We start from the raw sequence: 22,470 nt of genomic DNA on the forward strand, positions 1-22,470 counted from the left end.
AAGTACTTTATCTAATAATGTGAGTTTGGGGACATTGGCTAAAGCAGTTTATGATCACTGTGAACCAGTGTGATTTTTTTTTTCATTTGGCAGAAGTACGAAATGTGCTGCACACATGTTCACTGAACCCATTTTTTCCACTGCATTAAAGCCTTGGCTGATAACTCTCAACATAATGACACCTATTCATACATACAGAGGGCTGCTGTCCTTGAGAAACCTATCATGAATAAGCGGCCTTTAAATTCTTTAAACTTACATGAACTCTCAGAGAACTCACAAAAGCTCATACAGTTAACCTGGAGTAGACGTGTAGTAGGTTAAACCGTGCAGTGGTTGTTAATTAATGCGTGCAATGCACAAATATAATGCAATAACTTTGTGTTCCTCTCTATTGACCTGGGATACTATTTCTAATATGCGTGCCCTCTCTCTACAAGTTGTGATGATCTCGAAACCTTTGGGAAAGCATTTGTAAAACTAGGCCCTGTATAACATTGATCAATGTTTCTAAAGCAATATCCGATTTGAATTCAATATCATTGTGTATCGTGTGTAATTTCTATCTACTATAAAGCTTCTATCAGATAGATTACGAAACGAACACTGTGGTTCCTAACCTGGACCTGAAGAACTTCTGCCCTGTACATTTTGTTATTTTCCTGCTTTTATACACTGTTAAAAGTAGTGGAGGACCATCCTGAGGTGAGTGCTTTGAGGAACCTTCAAGGAACCTTTTCTTCAAGCACCTTAAGAGGTTCCTCCACCTTTCAAATCGAAAATCCCCTAAAAGTTCCTTTAACAGTGTCCATCTAATCCAGGAAAACCTGTGGAGGATGAGGGGTATTTCAGGACCAGGACTAGAAATTCTTTTTCACACTTGATGACTAATGTCATTAACAGTTCTTCTTTCAATCAAACAAAAAGAGAGAAAGGACACTGCAGCCACAGTGTTTGTTCACCTTTGCATGATACTATTCTTTTTATTCCATGACTATTTTACATTCAGCATTTTGCCAAACCACTCTCATGCATGACTAGCAACCCTATGTTATTTGAGTAGCCTTATAGCTTGGCTAGCTATACAGCTCCGTAAAAACAATTGAGACCACCCTTCATTTTCAATTTCTCTGCTTTTACTATTTATAGGCAATTTGTTTAGGGAAATTAGCGTTTGTGTTGGACAACATTTCCCCTAAATTCCAAATACAATTTAGAGCATTTGTTTGCAGAAATGGCAACTGCTCAATAACAACTGCTCAACCTATGCAAAGAAATTATTATAATAATTTTAATGCAAAGAAGTTATTTTTCAGATTTAAACAACACAGTACTAATATTTGAACTTTGAGGGCTTTACAGGGCCCTCTAACAATGCTAGAAACCAATGCCACCTCTTCTAACTGTAACAGTTACTGTAACACTGTCTATACAATATTTCAACAAGCCTCAGCAGAAACAGAAACAGACATCCTATTATACTGACCACTGCCATCCAGTATCCCAGCAATCCCAGCTCTCCAGGAGAGCATGCACCACTCTCACAAGCAGCTCAAATCTCCTGGTTTGTTGAGGTTCAACTGAGATTTCTATAGCACTTGAGTGCACCTTAGCTTAGCCGTCTACTCGGGCCTTGCATTGTGCCATGTCGAATTAGCGGGCAACAGTTTTGCAGCTGACTAAAGCTCAGCTCTGCGGCTACAGCAAAAAGCAGGAGAGTGTTGAAGGACGTTTATCATTGCCTCTGATTATATCGTATAGTTACTGTGCTCGGTACACATACATGTTCTAGTGTGACACTGCAAGGGGACTCAAGGCTGGGATGAACAGTGTAATGGCTAGTTTTTTATTCATCTGTTTCACGCACCATTATCACCCATCAAGTTTGCAGTTCCACGCTGTGACACACGTATCACTATAGCAAAGCTGAAGACAGGTGTAACCCAATGGGTGCGCAGTGTGACGACAATGCCAAATGTCTTAAAGGGAACCCTGATTGTTAAGACGTATAATGTTCAGTATGATGTACATGTCCAAAACTGTTAGAAACGCACTGTATGAATCAGGTCAAACCTCTACTAGTAGGCTGCCATTTCTGTCGCAGTTTGATAAATGACTGTGCATATAACTCATTCAGCTCTTCCAGTTTTAGCTAGAGCCAGAAATTACCCAAGAGAAAACAGTTTTTGATTGTATTATTTGCTGTAGGACTGAGTCCAGTGCAACCATATGACACCATCACAGTGCCACAAATGGCAACCATCTAGTAGGGGAATTCTGTCTTTGTCATTTTTTTAGAATAAACAACACATAGAGTGATGAAGTAACTACATTTTGAGAGGGGGAACATGCCTGAAGCTCTTCCTCCCTAATCTAACATCCTCTAAATTCCATCTCTACCTTGTCCATGCATAACCCTCCACCTCCCTGTTCCTCCTCTGTCATCTGTCATTCCTGGCTCCACATCTCAGAGGGAGGCTCTGGCTCCTACCACAGAGTTTCTCAAGAGTTGAGATATTGGTTTACAATGCTCAGCAAACCTTTGGTCTTTGAATGCATACTGAGATCACTCACATAACCTCCACAAAATCTGCTCTTTAGTATGGTTTGAAAGTTGGAAAGATGGCGAAATGTAGCCGCTGAACAGAGGGGCAATGATGTTACTAGAACTATCGAACTCCAGATCTCTTGATTAAGGAGTCAATTCTTAGGTCACTGCACTGTTTTCCCGTTTTAGGGCCCCTTTAAAAGTCTGGGCACCACCGGACAGAATTTCTGTTACTGTGGATAGAAACGTGAGTAGAAGATGAACTGATCTCCAAAGGGCATGCAGTTAAATCCCTTAATTAGCTTGTTAGAGATATGACTGGTTGACAAACACCATTAGGAAAGGCCAGGTTATACAAATTGCAAAACTTTATAAGTAGTCTGCTTTTTAAACCTTGTCCAGACAATCAGAAGCCATAGGCTCCTCTAAGCATCTGCCCAGCTCTCTACAAATGAACACAGTACATGCCCACAGAGAAGGAGAAGGCTATAAGAAGATAGCAAAGTGTTTTTAGTTGGTAATGTGATTAAGAAATGTCAGGTAACGTGAGGTCTGGAAGATCAAAAAAACAAGGTTTGATTGCAAAATACCTTTTAGGAAGATTCAGCACACTCTGAAGTGGTGGTGCACTATTCTACTGTGCAGTGACCTTCACTACAAAGTTCATCTAAACAAGCCTGATGCATTTTGGGAACAAGTCTAGTGGACTTGCAATAAGCGAAGGTGTGTTTGGGGAAAAAAAAGGTGAAGAATTAAGATACTTAAAATATTAAAGAAATATAATCCTTAAATGTATGCCTTATGTTTTTCTCACTAAGCTATTCAAAGTTACAGACATTTTGACCAGGGTTGCCCAAACATTTAGTGCATGTAAAGTTGAAACTGTGCTTTTTTTCAGGATTACATTACATTACCTATAAAGATCAGCACACACATGTAGAATTACCCGTGGTTTTGGAGAGCAATAAATAAATGAAATGGAATTATTATGGCTAGACATTGTGAACCCTGGTTCCCGTCACCACTACTGTAAAGAAATCGGGGCCGGTAAGTTTCTTTAGAACAGAGCATTTTACACAAAAACACTCTGGATTACTTTGTTTCCTCCTTAATCTTAGTCTTAACCACCTGGCTGTGGTCCACAGTGAAAAGAGAGAAACCAGCGTCTGTGACCTTCCATTGGAAAGTACACATCCATGTAAGGTCTATTACAGCTTGAGAGGAAAAACAATTAATGCACACACACACACAACACACACACACACTGACAATGAAACACCATTTTCAGAGTCTGTCTGTACAACACTGTCGCCATCATTTTCATGCACACACATCAACATCTCACATCTGACTATTCGAAGTGATAAGAGCTCTGAGCACTTATACTCCCAAGACCCTCCAAATCTGAGAATGTGTCTACAAGGTGTTAGAGGAGTTAAGGTTAAATCTGTTGTTCTTACCCCCCTCTCCCTTTCTTTCAATATATTAAACACATCCTCCTATTGCTCCAAAACACAAGCTGACAGCCTCACGCCTGGAAAATAGAAAAAAAGGTGTTCCTTATTCAGCTTTGGATTATTTTGATTACCAAAACACTGTGTTGCAATCTAACACATATACTTCTAAAACCACACCGAATACTTCTGCAAAACTAAGCATCGCTACACAGAGGGAGTACAGCGGAAATGCGGACTTCAGTGCCGTCACTTAAAGCTTAAGTTGTTGATTTCCTGTTGGAGAAAAAAGAAGTTCAGAGTCTTTAGCAAAGCCAAGAAAGTAAACATAGACACCCTTTAAGTTGACGTTTTTCAGGCGTCATACCGTATTATAAACATCAGCAGAGGCGGAGAGGCGGGACGCCATTGAGGCAGCCAGCGTTTTGTGCTGAGTTTAGCTTGACTGCTAGACTTCTCAAAATTATATGACATAAGATATTTAAGAACTGGTTCGTTATAAAGCACAGGACACCCAGTTCTCCACAGATTACCGTCCTACCACCACGTTAACATGTGGCTGACATGGGTATTTTATTTCAGGCACATGTAGCCCCAGTTTCTACAGTTTATAAATGTACGAGTATCGGCTCATGCGATATCGTAAATATGTGACTTCAACTGTTCACAAACCAGACATGTCAGTCTCTAATAATCCAGCGGTGAATACGCCTCACCACTATCCATGCCTTGAATTTCTCAGCCTGTTGTAAACTTATTGGTCATGTATTGTGACATTAGTGACAGTGAGCTGATAGTGAGCCCTCTTATCAGCATGTCCAGCAAATCTTGACGAGGAGCAGCTAACATTAGTCAGGTTTCACTAGTTTAGAGGTTAGCCATTTGAACAAACAGTTAAGCATTCAAATCGTCCTTTGAGTTCTCGTGGTCCTATGCAGAACCATTTCCCTGACTAAGGAACACTTTTCCGTAACTGTGTTTTCAGACACTAGCACACAGCAGACATTTAAAAGCTGTGAATAAGACGACTATTTAAAAAATAATAATAATAATTAAAATGTAAAAATGTATGTGATTTAAAGTCAAGTTCAAAACCAATTTTAACAGCTTGTTGGCTACTCTCAACAAGGCCTTACTTGACATTTTATGACAAATGGACATACAAAGCTATTTGGTAGGGCTGGGCGTTATGGTAAAAACACTACATCATGATATTTAAAGACATTTCTCACAATATATGATATTTATTACGATACATGTGATCACAGACTGAATACATCAGTAGCGGCAGATTCTTAAACACTATTATTCAGATATTCAGTGTAAATAAAAATCAGTACAGTGATTTTTATTTAACATCGTTTCTACAGTCACTGGACATAAATGGACATGAATTCAGTTGTTTCTATAAATAAATAATAAAGTCTATACAAAAAGAAGGGGGTGTACAGCCTTTGTGGGGATGGGGAGGGTACCACAACAACAGAAGGTCTTATTTTATATAATACACACATACTTTTAAAAATAAATGATGCAAATAATGATGCAAAAAGACAAAAAAAGCCATACAGGGAACTCTTGAGCCAACATATCTGAACACAGTGTCCAATAAAGCAGCCTCTTGAATGTACGGTCTGTACAGTGTGTATGCCTGCTGTGTGCTAAGGTGAGAGCACTGCTTCAGACTGAATAGAGGGATTCAGAATCATGGTGACTTATACATTTTCACTGGTTGTGCAGTGTGTGTGTAGGTGTGTGTGTGTGTGTGTTTGTGGCAGTTCTGCTCTTATACTATTTTGGTGTACATCTAAAGACCTCCACTGCAAAACCTGGTCGTCTTGTGACGCAAAGTTTCATGGGATTTCGTCAATGAGGGGAACACTGGCTTACTGAGTCACAGGAGAACACTGTAGTGTGTGTGTGTGTGTGTGTGTGTGTGAGTGTCAGCACTGCAGGCCAACCTCAGCACTTCAGTGGTCGCACGTCAGAACGTGTCGTCAGCAGTGACTTTACCAGCTGTAAGTGTAGCCTGCCTCACACTCACACACACACAGTAAGATCAAGTTTGACCGCACTAAACTCACTAACTCTTCTTCTATGTTTTGGGAGCTTTCAGTCTATCGAAAAAAGTAAAGTTACCCTACAGCGGCCATAAAAAGTACCCTCCACTGTGAGTGACAGTTCACGTAGTTCCTGTCAGCCTGGCAGCCGAACTTCTCACTACGGAGGTTCAGTTTTACCCTGTACAACGTTTTAAACGTACAAAAGAGACGCACGGAAACCGTGAATCTCCATCTTGGCGTCTGAATTTCTCAAGCCGAGCAACAGCTCGGTGTGTAAAAGCCGCCAGCATCCGTGGAGAGACCCGTTTTCCAATGGCGGTTCGTTGCTAACCGGCATCACGACGAGCGGTTCGTCCACACTTGAGGAGGGGGGGAGGGGGGGGACAAAAAGTTCACTCAACATTTCGTACCCGTCCTTATTCACTTACCCCTTTACGCTTGGTCTACTTTCTCGTGTAACGAGAACACGGCGAACATGAGGTGTGAGTGAGTACACTGAGTTTGTTACCTTCTGGTCCACGATGGAGCACGCCATTTCTCGGACCTGCGCTAGACTGAAGTCTCCCGAGTCGAGCAGCACCGGCTCCCGGCTCAACCCGATTTGGATGTGGAAGGAGACGCCCTGGGAGCCCGGGACGGGGCTGGGCGCCCGGATCACCGGAGGGACACTCATATGAATCCCCGAGCGGTCACGGCTGGACAGCGGTCAGTCTGCTCTCAGGCTCGGTCAAACGCGCTCCGCTTCTCGCAGAAAAAAAAAACTTCGACTCGCCCAACAAAAATGCCCAACGATGTCCTTAGAGGTAAAATGACGCGAGGGAAAATATAGCGAATAAATCGGACTGCATTTAGAAGCTCTGGGAAGCAAAGCGGCTTTTTTTGGTCATTGAGAAGCGATGATGATGGAGCCATAGACGTCAGATATGTTTAATGTTGGGCTCTGATAGACACCGCCTCCTGCTTGTTCCGGTTATCAGAGCGAGGTGCCTAACGCTGAGACTTATGCTTCATGTCTATACAGCCTGATTTCCGTCCATTAAAAGTATTTTTTTAGGCTTGATTTTTTTTAACGTGTTTTACTGTAGGCCTGTCGCATCCAGGATAGCCTATAATAAGTTTTAAGAGACACTTTTATCAACATGGTTTTTCCAGTTTCAGTTCCAGTTTAATTAAGCAGGCTTAACTTAACTTAAAGTTAGAAAAAGTATTTTGGTGCTAATTTTGTGCGTGTTATTCGAGGCCTGTATATTACTATAAAACACATACAGCCATAACATTAAAACCACCTGCCAAATATTGTGTAGTTCCCCCTTGTCCCGCCAAAACGCCTCCACAAAACACAGCCAGCATTAACTTTTAGCAGTTTATGCTACAGTAGCTCTTTTGTGGGATCTGACCAGACTGCATCAGGTGCATCAGTGAGCCTGGTTCACAGTCTGTCCCTCCTTGGACCACTTTTGACCACTGCGTACCAGGAATGTCTGTCTATCAAACTGCATCTGTTCATCACAGGTTGACCCTTCTTAGAGTCTTACACTTCTTACCCATTTTTCTTGCTTTTCTAGCTTATAGGAAAACAATAACCCACTGTTCGCTTGCTGCCTAATATATCCCACCCCTTGACTGGTGCCACTGTAAAGAGATAATCAGTTGTTCACTTGAGTGGTCTTAATGTTATGGCTGATTAGTGTATATGGCAAACAACTATTAACTTACAATTCAAACGTATGACCAAGCACACAGTACCGTATTACTACACAATAGCTTGTACTATAATATCATGGTCATGTATTAGCAAACTACATTTTTATTTTATTTGATACTATTATTACAGTTATTTGAATGGTTTATTATCACAACTTTGTAAAACACACTGTACCATTACTATACAACACACTGTCCCACATTACCGTAAAACACACTGTACCAATACTATACAACACACTGTCCCACATTATCGTAAAACACACTGTACCATTACTATACAGCACACTGTCCCACATTACCATAAAACACACTGTACCATTACTATACAACACACTGTTCCACATTACCATAAAACACACTGTACCATTACTATACAACACACTGTTCCACATTACCGTAAAACACACTGTACCATTACTATACAACACACTGTTCCACATTACCGTAAAACACACTGTACCATTACTATACAACACTGTCCCACATTACCGTAAAACACACTGTACCATTACTATACCATACAGTTAGAATCAAACATATTGAACCTCCATGGTTCATTAGCAAGATGTACAAACGTTCATCAATAAACCAATCAATCAAGACCCATTTAAATATCTACCCATAGAACACGTTCTTTCTCCAAATTCAACACAAAATACCACTTTTAATACTGACTGCAGTCTCAGAATTATTCAACCTCTTGGGTATATTACTTAGTAGAGTATCCTTTTGCTGTTGTAACCTCAGACACCAACTTCTGACAGTGTTCCTGAGGAATCTTAGCCCTTTCCTCATGGGCAATGATCTCCAGTTCACTAATATTCTTGGGTTTTGCATGCTGCAACCACCTACTTCAAATCCTACCAAAGATTTTCCACGAGGTTCAAGTCAGGCGACTCTGACGTCCAGTCCAGAATCTTCCTGAAGTTCTTCTAAAACCAAGCCTTGGTAGACTTTGAGGTATGCTTTGGACCATTGTCCTGTTGAAAGGTCCAGTGACGCCTAAGCTTCCCCACAGAAGGCATGATGTTTTTTCCTTGGATTTCCTGATAGTTGACTGAATCCATCTTGCCCTTCCACACGCTGCAGGTTTTCAGTGCATTACTGAGCCACCGCCATGTTTCACTGTAGGCACTGTAAGTGTTCTTTTCAGCGTATGCTTCATTCTTCCTCCTCCAGGCACACCACTGATACATAGACCTGAAACGTTCCCGTTTTGTTTCCACATCGCTCCACAGAACAGAATCCCAAATCTGGTCAGTCAGCCAACCTTTCTTCTGCTTTTGGGTCAGTAGAGGTGTACAGCCATGGAGACCGTCAGCTCTTAGCATGCGCCTTGCTGTGCAAACCCACCAAATCTTGCTGCAGGTCTTTTGCAGTCATTAAAGGGTTTTTGACAACCTGACACCCTCAAGAATCTGGTGGCTGCCAGCGAAAGCTTCTGCCACATCCCGGTAGCCAAGCTAGTGTTCTTTTAACATTGAACTTGTGAGCTTTGCCTCTTCCTTGTTTGTAAAAAGCAGTGTTCTCTTCTCTGAACGTTTTGGAAACGTCAAGTGGTCAAGTTAAGTGGGTTTTTATTGTCATTTCAACTATATACAGAGTACACAGTGAAACGAAACAACGTTCCTCCAGGACCATGGTGCAACATAAACACAGTGCATACAGAACACAAGTGCAACACGATACAAGTGCAGACAGACAATACAACACAATACAGACAAAGAATAATAAATAATTTAGTGGTAGTGTGCAAATTATGCAATGTGCAATAAATATTGAGTCCAGTTAGGTAGTAGTTATTTGTGCAAAATGCTTTGTGCAAAAATGCTTCCCATATTGTCTGGGGTAAATGGTTGGAGAAAGAGAGAGAGAGAGAGAGAGAGAGTGCATCGAACAGAAAAAAACATCTCTCATGTAGTTCAGTCTCTGGAGTTGAGAAGTCTGATGGCTTGGGGGAAGAAGCTATTGCAGAGTCTGGTCGTGTTGGACCGGATGCTGTTGTACCTTCTTCCTGATGGCAGGAGGGAGAACAGTCTGTGTGAAGGGTGGGTGGAGTCATCCACAATGCTGGTTGCTTTGCGGATGCAGCAGGTAGTGTAAATGTCCATGATGGAGGGGAGAGAGACTCTGATGATCCTCTCAGCTGTCCTCACAATGCGTTGGAGGGTCTTGCAGTCAGAGGCTGTGCAGGTCCCAAACCAGGCAGTGATGCAGCTGCTCAGGATGCTCTCTATGGTTCCTCTATAGAAGAGGGTGAGGATGGGTGGAGGGAGACGGGCCTTTCTCATCTTCTAGAGACGCTGTAGAGACGTTCAGGGACCAGGTGAGGTTCTTCGCTAAGTGGACACCAAGGAACTTGGTGCTCTTAACAATCTCCACAAATGAGCCGTTGATGTTGAGCGGAGAGTGGTCGTGTCTTGTTTTGTTAGGATTTCCTGATACTTAATTAAATTGATCTTGCCCTTCCACAAGATGCAGGTTTCCTGTGCCAGAGGGCGCAAAGCAGCCCCAAAGCTTTCACATGTGTCACCAGGTGTCACCGGGTGTCCAATCATACCTGAATTCACTCTGTAAAGGACTGTACCAGGATATCCATGGGCTGTTTGATACATTTGTGATAGCCAGTTAAGACCTTTAAGAGTAAACAGTCTAAATAATTTACTTTAGTATTATTAGGAGCGTCTGTGATTGCGATTTGTCTACTTTTCTGCTGTAGTAAACTGTGTTTTGCTTACGTATATTAAGCTACGGTTGAGTAACAAGGGGAAATCTCAGCGTGGGTTAGCTTGCTATAAATTGATCTATTTTCCCCCAGGCTGAACTGAGTGCCCCATTAGAGCAAGTGGCTTTTATTTGAATTGCAACTTTACATATTAAGATGTAAATAACTCAGTTTGACCGGGCTCGAGTGGGCCAACTGTGCTCCCGCGTCAGCATGTGTGCCGGCATGCTGTCAACAGGAGGGCTGGAAGACTCGCGGTTGCTAGGGGAGACGGACCAGCTGAGGCCGCTCCTCCCACGCCCGCTGCAACCTGGGTCTCTTTTCAAAACGCAGACTCACGTCTGTGCGCTCACGCACTAACAAGTCTGCGAAAGGTACATCCGGGGTTCTACACAAATTTGCATATGTGTGATGTAGAGTACCTGTTGACATGGCAACTGTTAAGCATACACTTTCAGTAGACTGCCTTTGTGTTTATCGCTGATTCCTGTATTGCAATAGTGCTGGACTCTGCTACAACTCATAGGGGAAGACTCTCAGCTTTACTCAAGTGAAATGAGTCCAGTTTCATTTTACTAGGCATAACAGCCTGCTAAAAGGTACGTTTTGAGTGTGGGTAGCCATTCAAATTCTGATTTAATGGGAAGAGTTACTAAGTGGATGTGTTAAGTTGTTTGGTAGGTACATTGCACTGTTAGTTTGGTTATTTTAGTTAAAGCAACACTTTAAACTGCTGGCATTTCTTGCTCCTGGCCTCCCCCTACAGGCAGGAAGTGTAATAGGCGCTTTGAGACACCACCAAATGACATGTTTTTCTGGAGCAGCTGAGCGATACAGACCCACTGAAAGTATGTGGACTGAGGTGGTAGAGCAGCATGCCGAGTGCCAAGGTGCAACAGCATTACAAGTCAGTGGAGCATCACATTATCATTAGAGCTATTGTTTTAAGGGATTTTTTTCCATAGTGTTGCTTTAATGAGTGAAATGCTACCTTGGCCTTCCAAAACTTTAACTGTAGTTAAACAGGGCCACCAGCTCTCACCCACTGGCCATGAGACACACACAATTAGCTCGAATCTCACGCTCTTATGCCACACTTGCCATTTTTAACACATTTTGAACAACCCCTCGTTCCACTCCAAAACGACCTCAGGATGAATTTGACCACTGCTAAAGTTTTCTACAGTCGCCGCTCCGGATTTCACTCATTCACCGCACTGGACCAGCAACAACAGCTATCTAAAGGAGTTAAATAGAGCGTGCTAACTAGCTTAGCCCATCACATGTGTGCATAAGATCAGGGCCCATTGACTGGTACCCATAGCAACAGCAAACCAACGAGCATCTTTTGTGAACTGAACAGGGTACTCGTGAGCAAAGAGTAGAGAAAACACTAAACACAGACAGGAACTGAGGGGAAATAAAGGGTTAATGACAAGTCTTGATCAATAAACTATTTGTAACCAGACCCATATGCCACCAAAACAGCTCACTCTACAAGACCTCTGACAGTGCCCTGTGGTATCTGACACCTAGACTTTAGCTGCAGATCGTTTAAGTCCTTTAACCTGTAAGGTAGAACCACCATGGATGAGACTTGTTGTTCCAGCCTATTACACAGATAACCCGAAAACGTGTACCTGGATGTCTGTGTAATGTAAAAAAAAACCCAGACCACCTACTTCCATTGCTCCAAGGTCTAGTTCCAAGGCTTCTGTGTCCATTGCAGGAGCTTTTGACAGTGGACAGGGGTTAGCATGGGCACTCAGAACTGGTCTTCAGCTTTACAACCTCATACAGAGCAGGGTGTGATGCACCGTGCTGTGACACATAACCATCATTGAATTATTCTGTGAATTGCCACAGCAGCCATTCCGTCAGTTCAGCCTAGACAGCATAGCTTTGCCTTTGCACATCTATGAGTCTTCCTAAAATTCTGTCACCAGTTTGTGGTGTTTTTCCCTCTTTAGACCGCTGTTTGTAGATACTCACCAGTATTGACCAAGAGCACCCTGCAGCCCTTGCTGTGTTGGAGACGCTCTGACCCAGTCACCTGGTCACAAGGATTTGCCACTTTTCTTACAAGTCTGGCCATTCCTTGCATATCCAAAAACATCAGTTATGAGGACCAACTGTTCAGTTCATCTAACATACATCCCGGCCCTTTTCCTCATCAGTTAACGTCATACAACGATCAGGACCATTGTAGTCATAGATGTAGTTCATAAACATGGACATGATAATTGCCTTAATGCATTAAGGTTAGTTATCCTACTTTCTTCTGCACCAGCCATCTGAGCATCTGAGCCTTCCCTCAAGTATCCGCATTAAAGTGCTTGCAGTTTTTCAAATGTTTTTTCCTACCTTTAAGATGCATCATTAGAAGACTAGAGATCTGGTTAGTCTTTAACACAGAAAATATTGCTGTAGAGATCACAGTAGCACTGCAGTAACAGACCAGCAGCCATGTGTACAACACATGTAGTGGCGGTTGAAGTGTGAAGTCTGAATTTCATCTTTTCCGCAAACTGCTACTTAATTTCCTGAACTCTTTCCTCCTGAACTCTTTAATTAGATGGATCTGGTTTGGTAGATCAGGGGTTGGAACTAATATGCAGGCTAAGTAGCTAAGTAGCCCTGGTCTTTGATGCAGCACTTTAGGCCTCCCTGTAGTGCAGTACCAAACACATGTTCAATATGAAGATATTACATCTGAGGGAGGAAGCACAAAACAATATAAGTAAAAAAAGAAGTAAACTGAATCTGTTTGAACACTCTCAACAGTTTATTTAGTTTTGCTGGTGTTTTTTTCCCCCCAAATGAGTCGTTGTTTGTTCTGTAACGTCTCTCGATCTTCAGGTCGATTCCTGTGCTTTCTGCCCCTTTTCGTAAAATACGGGGATCGACAGCAATGCTGCATTTTCTTCCGGCTGCATTGTTTACAACAGCGCACAGCACACTTGTCTAACCCTGTGCGACATCATTTTGCGCCTTAGTGCCCCAAAGTATTCTTAATGACATGCAATTTCTGGCTTGACAAAGGCGGCTAAAATTATTCCACTCATAAGCCTGTAAAAATAACCTTCTTTAAATCAATCCAAATTACCGAAGACGTGAAGTCAAAAGATTATCCTCGCATGTCACACAGGCAAGAAAAAAAAACGCAGTCAGGCACTGGCATGTGCCAAAGCAGCCCTTTGATGGATAATAAGGTTTCTCTGTGCTAGGAGTTATTACAGGTCAGGACCCCCTGCTGCATGTCATGATGACTTCTAATTGCAATTTACGTAATAAGTGGGAGAGAGTTTTGGTAACTGGTCGAAATGGAAAAGAAATGATTAGGGACTTGTCAGAAATGACAGTTTTCAGTTAAGCAGCCTTCTCCTGTCTGTCTGTCTGTCTCTCGTCTCTCTCTCTCGCGCTCTTTCTCTTTCTACCCCTCATTCTCTCTTTTAAGTGTCTTTTCAACTGTGTTAGGGTCCCTCTCACAGCAATTAACTCAGCTCCCACTGGATTCTCACCACTGATCTGACTAACATGGCAAACATCTATATTCATTAGGATTGAGACAGACGCAACTGGGCCTTTTTTGACAGACACTGTGGCAGCATCTTAGTCTATGCAGTGTTGTGCAGAGTGCCTGAATTATACATCATAGCATCATCCTAGTGAATATGCAGTGCTAAAAAGTGTTTTCTTTTCTAATAAAGGCCTGTGTAAATGCCTCTCACTAGCATTATCGGTTAATTGGTGCATTACTATAGCGCGACTGGTGTAAATCAACTTCTGCCTTTTGTGGCCTTTCTCAGAATCACAGGTCCAGCAATGCCCTGGAATACTGGCATGAATTGGGAAGTCCCAGGTGGCCAGAAGGAAATGAGATGAGGTGTGGCCATTCGTTAGGCAGCTTGATTTTTCATGCTGATTAGCAGCAAACATGTACTCTCAGGGCTTTGATTTTATTTCTGCACTCACAGTCCCACCAAACTCTGAGGGGTGGACAAGACTAAGATGAGGTCTGTCATTTAATTCTTGTGAAAGTACCAATAGCTCATGAAGCTTGAATAAGTCTCAGCAATTAATCCAATACAGTCTCTTTAAGGAGACAGAGCTCTGCGCTAGAACTATTGTAGTTAAGTGAAGTCTAATGTCAGGCAAGGTGGCTTTTCAGTTCATTTAGGAGAGGTAAAGCAACCTTAACCCTGGTTGTAACTGTCCACATTGGATCATAGGATGGTTAAACATACAGTGACATAAAAAAAGGTTGAACACCTCTTGAAAAAAATGTCTGTTACTTTGTTTTTTGTCTGTACTTTTGTTTTTGGGCACCCTATACGTTCTAAATCGCCAGGCCATAATTGCTTAATGGTAGTATGCTGAAAAATTCTTTCTGGTCTTTTCCATACAGACCAGTTTCAGTTAAGATATCTAGCTCGCTAAGTCAACACTGTGTAGCAAACCATAACTCCAAGCTAAATAATTAGACTGAAAGGGAATCTTTCCAGTATTCAGTAAAGCTTGTCCAACTTCACAACAGTTGCTAGAACGTGGGCAAAGCACAGACGGGTCACCACCAAAAGTGAATCACTCAAGACCATGTTAGCAGCATGACGAATGTTTAATAAGACGGGTGCTTCATCTTGGTGCTTTTGTAGCTCGTCTCTCAAACAGAGCCCTCCTCTTCCAGCAACAGGCAGCGGAAAAATCAAGCCCACTAATATGATGCTAATATATGATGTGTCTTAGGAAACAGAGGCAACGCGCAGCAGCTATCATAAGGTGGGCGCATCAAAGGGAAGTGAGCATGACTGATGCACTGCCAACGCTGCACAAGAGCCACTCATCAATTTTTCATGGGCCTCCTTCAGCCATCATACATCCTCGACAGGCATCCTCTCATTCATTCATCCACTCTTTTGTTTACATCTGATTGTCTACTCCAAAGACTCAATCAAAGACAAAGAGAATATGAGGGTGCAGATGAGTGAGGTAACAGCGGAAAGGTGTGTATACATATATATATATATATATATATATATATATATATATATATATATATATAAAAGTGGTTAAGATATCTGAGCTTGATGTTTATGCTGGTATTAAGATTCAGATTGATTTAAATCTAATAATAAGGTACAAAAGAGTAGATTTAATATGCGGCACATCACAATAGGGGCAACATTATGTAGGCATTAAAAATACCTTACTGCACTGGACATGAAAAACGGACGCCTTTTTGTCAAGGTGGATCTTTATGTCAGTAAAAGGGTCCTGTGAAAACATCATGTTGAGGCCTAGAACAAAATGGAGGACTTTCTTGGAACAGACCGTCTTTGTCCGCTTGTGTTTGATATGATGGCTGTGCTGTTGGCAAAGCTTAAAATCCCCATGGTGAAAACACACTTTCTGCAATGACACCTCTGAAGACTCAACAAAAAGGTCCTGTTTATAATACCATAGTTTGCTGGGTGAAATTCAAAGAACAATGGGATGCATATATGCTGCCTGCAGTAATGCCAGTACCCTGATTGAAGTGTGAAGTAAAGTGTTTTGGGTAGGGTCTGAACAGATTCAGGCTGTCTATGGTCCAATGCTTGACTGGGCTGCTGAAAGAAAAATCTCTGACCATGTTTTTGCAGAATCTAATTGTTTCTCCTTGAGCGTGTTGGCTGTGAAATCAAAAAACATTGTTTAGCATGTTTTACAAACTTTGATTAGATGTGTTTTAGCAATGTTAAGATTGCTAGTTTGTTAATGTAAAGTATGATAAGTATGTTGCCCACAGTTTAGTTCCATTGCAGTTCAATTGCTTGTTACCACATGAAGAAATTGTTGTTCAATTAATACGGACAAACCACATTTTACAGTGTACAACATAACTAATTCAATTCAATTCAACTTTATTGTGATTTTACTAATACAGGGTTGTACATTACAAGGAAACACTGTTACATCTTCAGTGCAAAATAGGTAGGACATGAGACAATGAGCAGAGATAGACAGCTGCTGCCGTCGCCATGCGCTGTTGAAATCACCACACTATTATTAATAGTAGTAATAATAATAGTTATATTATATATAATATGTCTTAACTGACTAGGAGTTAACTGAAATCAGGGTAGTTCAAAAACTGGTTGACGGACTGATATATGGTATTTATGTTAGAGAGATGAATAGACAAATAAATAGATCAACGTGTGAATTGCACGACAGAACATCTAGATAAGTAAGGTGGATTCTTTTGTCACAATCAGCACAGACATGTTTGGAGAAAAAAAGAACAGCAAGAACGCCATGCCAACTGGGAAGCATAAGGGATCTGTCAATCCTTGGGGTTGTGTGGCAGCCAGTGATACTAGCTGTATTGCACAAGAGAAAGGAAGGATGGATTTCACAGTATAAAATGAAATCCTGGATGCAAATGTCAAATAGAATACTAATGTATTCACAAAACAGAAATGATGTAGAAATTAGAATATTTGCATTTGTATAATATTGTAAAACACACAATAAATAAATCAAAAACACAAAACATAATTTTTGATTATAAAATCAGCATGATAGACAGATTGTTTAAAAAAAACTTAGCCATGAACGCTAAGGCATGAAAAAAAAAAGCTAAGGCATGAACAGTCTGTTGATCAGTTATTATCTCAGTGTTACTGAGCTCTCTTAAAACCTGAGTAGACTGATAAATCACTGTGCTGATCAGTCATTTATCTCAGTGTTACTGAGCTCTGCTAAAGCATGAGTAGACTGATAAATCACTGTGCTGATCAGTTATTTATCTCAGTGTTACTGAGCTCTGCTAAAGCATGAGTAGACTGATAAATCACTGTGCTGACCAGTCATTTATCTCAGTGTTATTGAGCTCTACTAAAGCATGAGTAGACTGATGAATCACTGTGCTGATCAGTCATTTATCTCAGTGTTACTGAGCTCTGTAAAAGCATGAAGAGATTGATAAATCACTGTGCTGATCCGATTTACTACATCCAGTATTCAACCATTATATTATAAACTATGTATTTGCAAAACAGGACTGTTTTTACAAGTACATGTTGCTTCAACAACATAAATAGTAGTTCTACTGATGACAGTAACAGTACTACTATAAATGTATAATGTTTAAACAAATGTTTGCATAACTGACTGCATGATGGCAGGAAGTCATGGAGTAATGGAATATATATTTTCTTTCTTTTGTCTGAAAGTATCTAATTAGGAACTATATGTGTTTACTAGGAGCTAATCTAGGAAATATCTGCATGACAGCAGCTACAGACTTACTGCGTTCTACTGATTCTTCCTTTCTGTTCTGTGTATCTAATTCCACTCCTCAGAAACATAGACAAGTGAGAATTCACTCTTGTAGGATCTGTTGCTCAGATTAGAAAGACACATCGAGAAGCTCTAATTAAAAGCTGTGATCATCCAAAGTTTTCTTTGCATGACACATTTTTTATAAATGAATGACAAATTAATAAACACTGTGATGCATTGTTTTCACTCTGATGATCTTCATAGCTTTATAAGGTGTGTTTTCCTAAGAGCAGTGTGTGTGTGTGTGTGTGTGTGTGTGTGTGTGTGTGTGTGTGTATGGGGGGTGCATTCAGTCACATGGTAATGTTTGGCACTGCTGGAACACTTAATTTAAGGCTCTGGGAATTAACTGATGAAATCTTGGTAGCACTAAATGATTTTGCCCATAAAGCCCTCCAAAGATCAACCATAAAATTGCATCTGTACAGGCAAAGTTTACTGTGCCATTTTAAAGCAAACAATGTAGGTGAAATTGACGGCATCCTACAGAAGAAAGAACAGCAATTTCCCTCTGAAAACTAATTGCACTGTAGACGTGGCACATTCCTAATTTGGAAGGCCAGGGTTTAACTTCATGCCAGTTTGCCAGATACAAATGGGAACGCAGCTAAATCCGTGAAATGTTTTACAACATTTCTACATTACTTTTTAGGATGGCAGGGCAAAGACATTTAAAGAATACTGTAATTACCTCTTTGATGATTAGACCTAATTTGATTGGACCCATAAGTGTTTTCAAATGCAGGATACAATATGAGGCGTGACTATGAACAACATAGTGAATGGAAGTTCTACCAATTAAGCCTTAGCCTATAAATTCTAATATTTACACTGGTGGCTCCCTTGTATACACGACTCTACAGCTGACTTATGTTCTCACTTGCTTAATTTAACCATATGTGTTTACAGTTTACAGAGTATGGATGTGAAACATAGCTACATTCTTCACTGGCCAAGATATTAAACAATGAACGCTATGTTTAGAATTTACCCCTCCACTCTCATCACAGCAGAACATGGCCAGGGTAGAATGGAAACAGGCCACGCGTTGGTTACATCACTGCTGCCTGTGGAAGCCGTTTCTTCATTATGCTGGCCTGCTCTTATTTTTGATACTTAACTGGGAAATTGAATAGCAAACATCAGAAAACATATTGCAACACTGCCACGGGCGGCTCCCGGCGCACCCCAAATAAAAAACAACAGAGAGCACCTTTAATTATTTTGCGTCTCCCAATAACAACTTTAATTGGCTCGCTGAGGCGGCCAGGGACCGCAGAGGCAGAGTGTATGTTCAGTGGGGACTTAAAGGCAACCAATGCTGTCCCCTAATGGCTCTTCTCACTGGTTGTGGAGTTCATGGGCCGCTAATGACTCAGTTGTCACCACTCTCGTTATCGTGGGGGCCGACCCCAGCAGGCCATCGCCAGGGACAGGCTTAATTGGGAAACGGGGTGTGGCTAGAATTAGACTGGATGGCGGTCACTGTTGCATGGATGAGCAGACTTGATAATAGACTCCCGGGAGACCGCATTAATCTACAGTTTCAAACCTGTAAATTGAACACCCGGGCCCGGAGGCCTCTCCGGGTGCCGCCGGCATCCTGTGCTCTTCGTTGGACGTGCGTGGGAGTTGTTTATGTAGGACACAACATCTCTGTTTGCTTTAGAGCTTAAGAAGGGCCAGTCATGAGAGGGGAGGGCTGCACAATATGAACATAATACAACACTGTGTTTATATTAGCAGATACTGCTGTTGCGATATGTCTTGTAATGCATTAGAAAAAATTTTCTGGTGAATGTTAAATAGGACATAGTTAAAGACTTGCCTGCATAAGACTTTGGTCATATTTGTTTATTCGTTCTGTATCACGTAATGCCTTTATTCACCCAGACTCCCACAGAAACACCCAGGAAGGTCTGAGGCCAGATAACAGGCTTACAGCACACAGAAATATACTGGGATTTGTTAGAAGGTGGTTTGCATGTTGTAGTCTTCAGCATTATCAGTACTGAAATGAAAGTATCAAAATGCATCTTATGCAATGCAACTTATGAAGAATGTACAGATGTCAAGATGTTTAAAAGTATCTTTAAACTGCAGGATTCAGTGCACTGTTAATCTAGTGGAGAGTACAACCTTACACATTTAATTTTCTTGGCTATGTAAGTTGAGGTCATTATTGTTGAAATACTAGTTTGTTAATAACTATATATATATAGTTATTAATATTAATATATAGTATAATATTAATACTAATATATAGTATGTGTATATATATATATATATATATATATACATACACTGTACACTGTATACTACTGTATACATACACACACACATACACATCACTCCGACGTTATCCATAACACCTCTGACAGGGGAAGTGAATGAATTTGATTATCTCTTTACAGTGGCACCTGACAAAAGGTGGGATATATTAGGCATACAATTGAACAGTCATTTCTGTGTTGGAAACAGAAAAAATGGGACAACTAGCCTATGATGAGGTCATTGAGGCATGTGGGAACTAAAGGCTCTCTATATATATAGCCTTTAGTTATGTATAAGACTATATATAAGACTATGCATAAGTTATGTATTAGACTGTTAATGTTATGTATATAGACTGTTAAAAGACTGAGTATCCTTTAGTTTCCACATGCATCAATGACCCTGTCACCATAGGTGAGATTACATCAATTACAGGTTCTGAATGTCAAAAAAAACCACAAAAAAGTTCAGAACTGACATTTTGACACAATGTAAAAACAAATGGCCGAATGACCAAACAAAGACAGCAAGTACCAATACCTGTGTGAATTCTGTACAAATCCAGGCTAGTTTCCATGCTATCCATCCTATGCTGCTCTCTGCTACTGGTGTGTATGAAAGCGATACAGCACAAAATCTGCAATATTTTAAATCATTACTGTATAAATATATGCTGATGCTCTGATGCCAGCATGTTTATATATCTGGAGTTTTTTCCACTAGATCTCATAGACTTAAGCACAGTCTGAGAGTGTCCTTTTATTTTCTTTTTCCACTTAGTGTGAGCATGTTACCTCACTAACTGTGCATACATGTGAGTTGGGCCAATTAATATTGTGCAATTAAAAGAGGGAGAATTTTGCCGCAAAGCGTATCATCCAGGAGCCATTTCGGCAGATCTTGTCACAGTGACGAGAGATGTGTGGACATGTCTGTCAAGCTGCACAAGCAGTTAATTCTGCTCTCAGCAGCCTCAGGCCAGCAAAAAAACAAAATCATGCTTTCTGTCAGATTAAAATGGAACACGGGCATAACATGATAATATCAGAATTCCTCAGATCTTTTTTCCGTCTCCTGTAAAGTTACTGTTTTGGTGATATGAGGTGTTTCTTATTTTTTAATGCTTTAAATATTTATTTTTCATTTAAGGCATTTAGCAGATGTTCTTATCCTGAGCAATTTACAAATGTGTTTCACTGTTAACTCAGAAAATACCCTTAGCCAGTATAAACTAGGATCCAAAAGATACCTCTACTCGACACTACACTTCTTTTAAGTACTCTTTGAAGAGGTGGGTCTTGGTCTGGGTTTGAATACAGCGAGCAACTCTGCTGTTCGGACACCCAGGAGAAGTTTGTTCCACCACTTCAGTGCCAGGACAGAGAAAACCCTGGACGCTTGTCTTTCGTGGATCTTAAAGGATGTCAGGTCAGGCTGAGCCGTACTTGAAGCTCGAAGGGCTCTTGGGGCAGATCGGCTTTTGACCATTGCCATTAAGTATGGAGGGCTACAGTTTACAAGTCTACAAGTTACATGGCTGAACGCTGAAGACAGCCTGTACCACTGCATTCTGCATCAATTGATGGTGTGCAAAGAAACCAGCCAGAATTTTTTTTTTCCTGAAAGGAAGAAGGCTTAAATGCAGTCCTCATTTTTGGAAAATAGTAAAACTTAAAGATCTGAGGTCCCATCATAAACAGAGGTTAGGTCATATTTAAAAAGGCACCTGAGTATTTTTCTTAGGTTATAAAGATGTCCCTTAGGGTGAGGTGACCCCGACCCACTCCCACACCAAATGAGGGTCAAATCTAATTGCATTGGACAAATATTTACTGAACAGCTGTCTAGTCAGTTCCGAAATTTTGTCAGCACTAGTTGGCTAGCATATGTGTTATAAATACTGTATACTATAGCAACCATTAGCTAGAAATGGAATAGAATTATTACACTTTTAGTTCTTTTGCCGGAGATTGTTTGTGAGTTTTACAGCTGGTTAAAGTAACATCGACACCTGTTCTGTTCTGCCAGGTGCAATAAATATTCACTTACCAGTAAAATTGTTAAAGATAGTGGTATCACTAGTATCAATCAATAAACTTCCTTAATAAAAGTATGATAATATACAATTAACATACGCAAATAACTGATTTATAAAAAAAATTGTCTTTTGCCAGCTTAAATAATATAATAATAATAATAATAATAAGCTAAATATTCTGAAGGCTTCAATTATAGTTTTTATTTTATTTGAACAGCAAGCGTGTATGACAAACCTTTATTTTTATTATCCTTTTTCAAATTACTATCGTATTTTTATTTCTTTATTTATATTAGATTTATTAAGTGTATATATGTATTTCTTTATATTATTAA

At 40.7% G+C, this 22,470-nt stretch overlaps 2 protein-coding genes across 3 annotated transcripts in view; one reads left to right on the forward strand and one right to left on the reverse strand.

Moving 5' to 3' along the window:
* Positions 1-7,019, reverse strand: part of prkd1 (protein kinase D1) — a 54,249-nt gene extending 47,230 nt beyond the window's left edge. For both annotated transcript variants that reach the window (XM_072689811.1, XM_072689810.1), the window contains exon 1: positions 6,574-7,019. In XM_072689811.1, the coding sequence (XP_072545912.1) occupies positions 6,574-6,738 (165 nt within the window). In that variant the 5' untranslated portion in view covers positions 6,739-7,019. The remainder of the gene's footprint in view (positions 1-6,573) is intronic.
* Positions 1-22,470, forward strand: part of scfd1 (sec1 family domain containing 1) — a 292,319-nt gene that overhangs the window by 151,139 nt on the left and 118,710 nt on the right. The gene's annotated exons all lie outside the window — the stretch shown is intronic.

Source organism: Salminus brasiliensis, chromosome 10, assembly GCF_030463535.1.
Source record: "Salminus brasiliensis chromosome 10, fSalBra1.hap2, whole genome shotgun sequence".
Classification (NCBI taxonomy): Eukaryota; Metazoa; Chordata; class Actinopteri; order Characiformes; family Bryconidae; genus Salminus; species Salminus brasiliensis.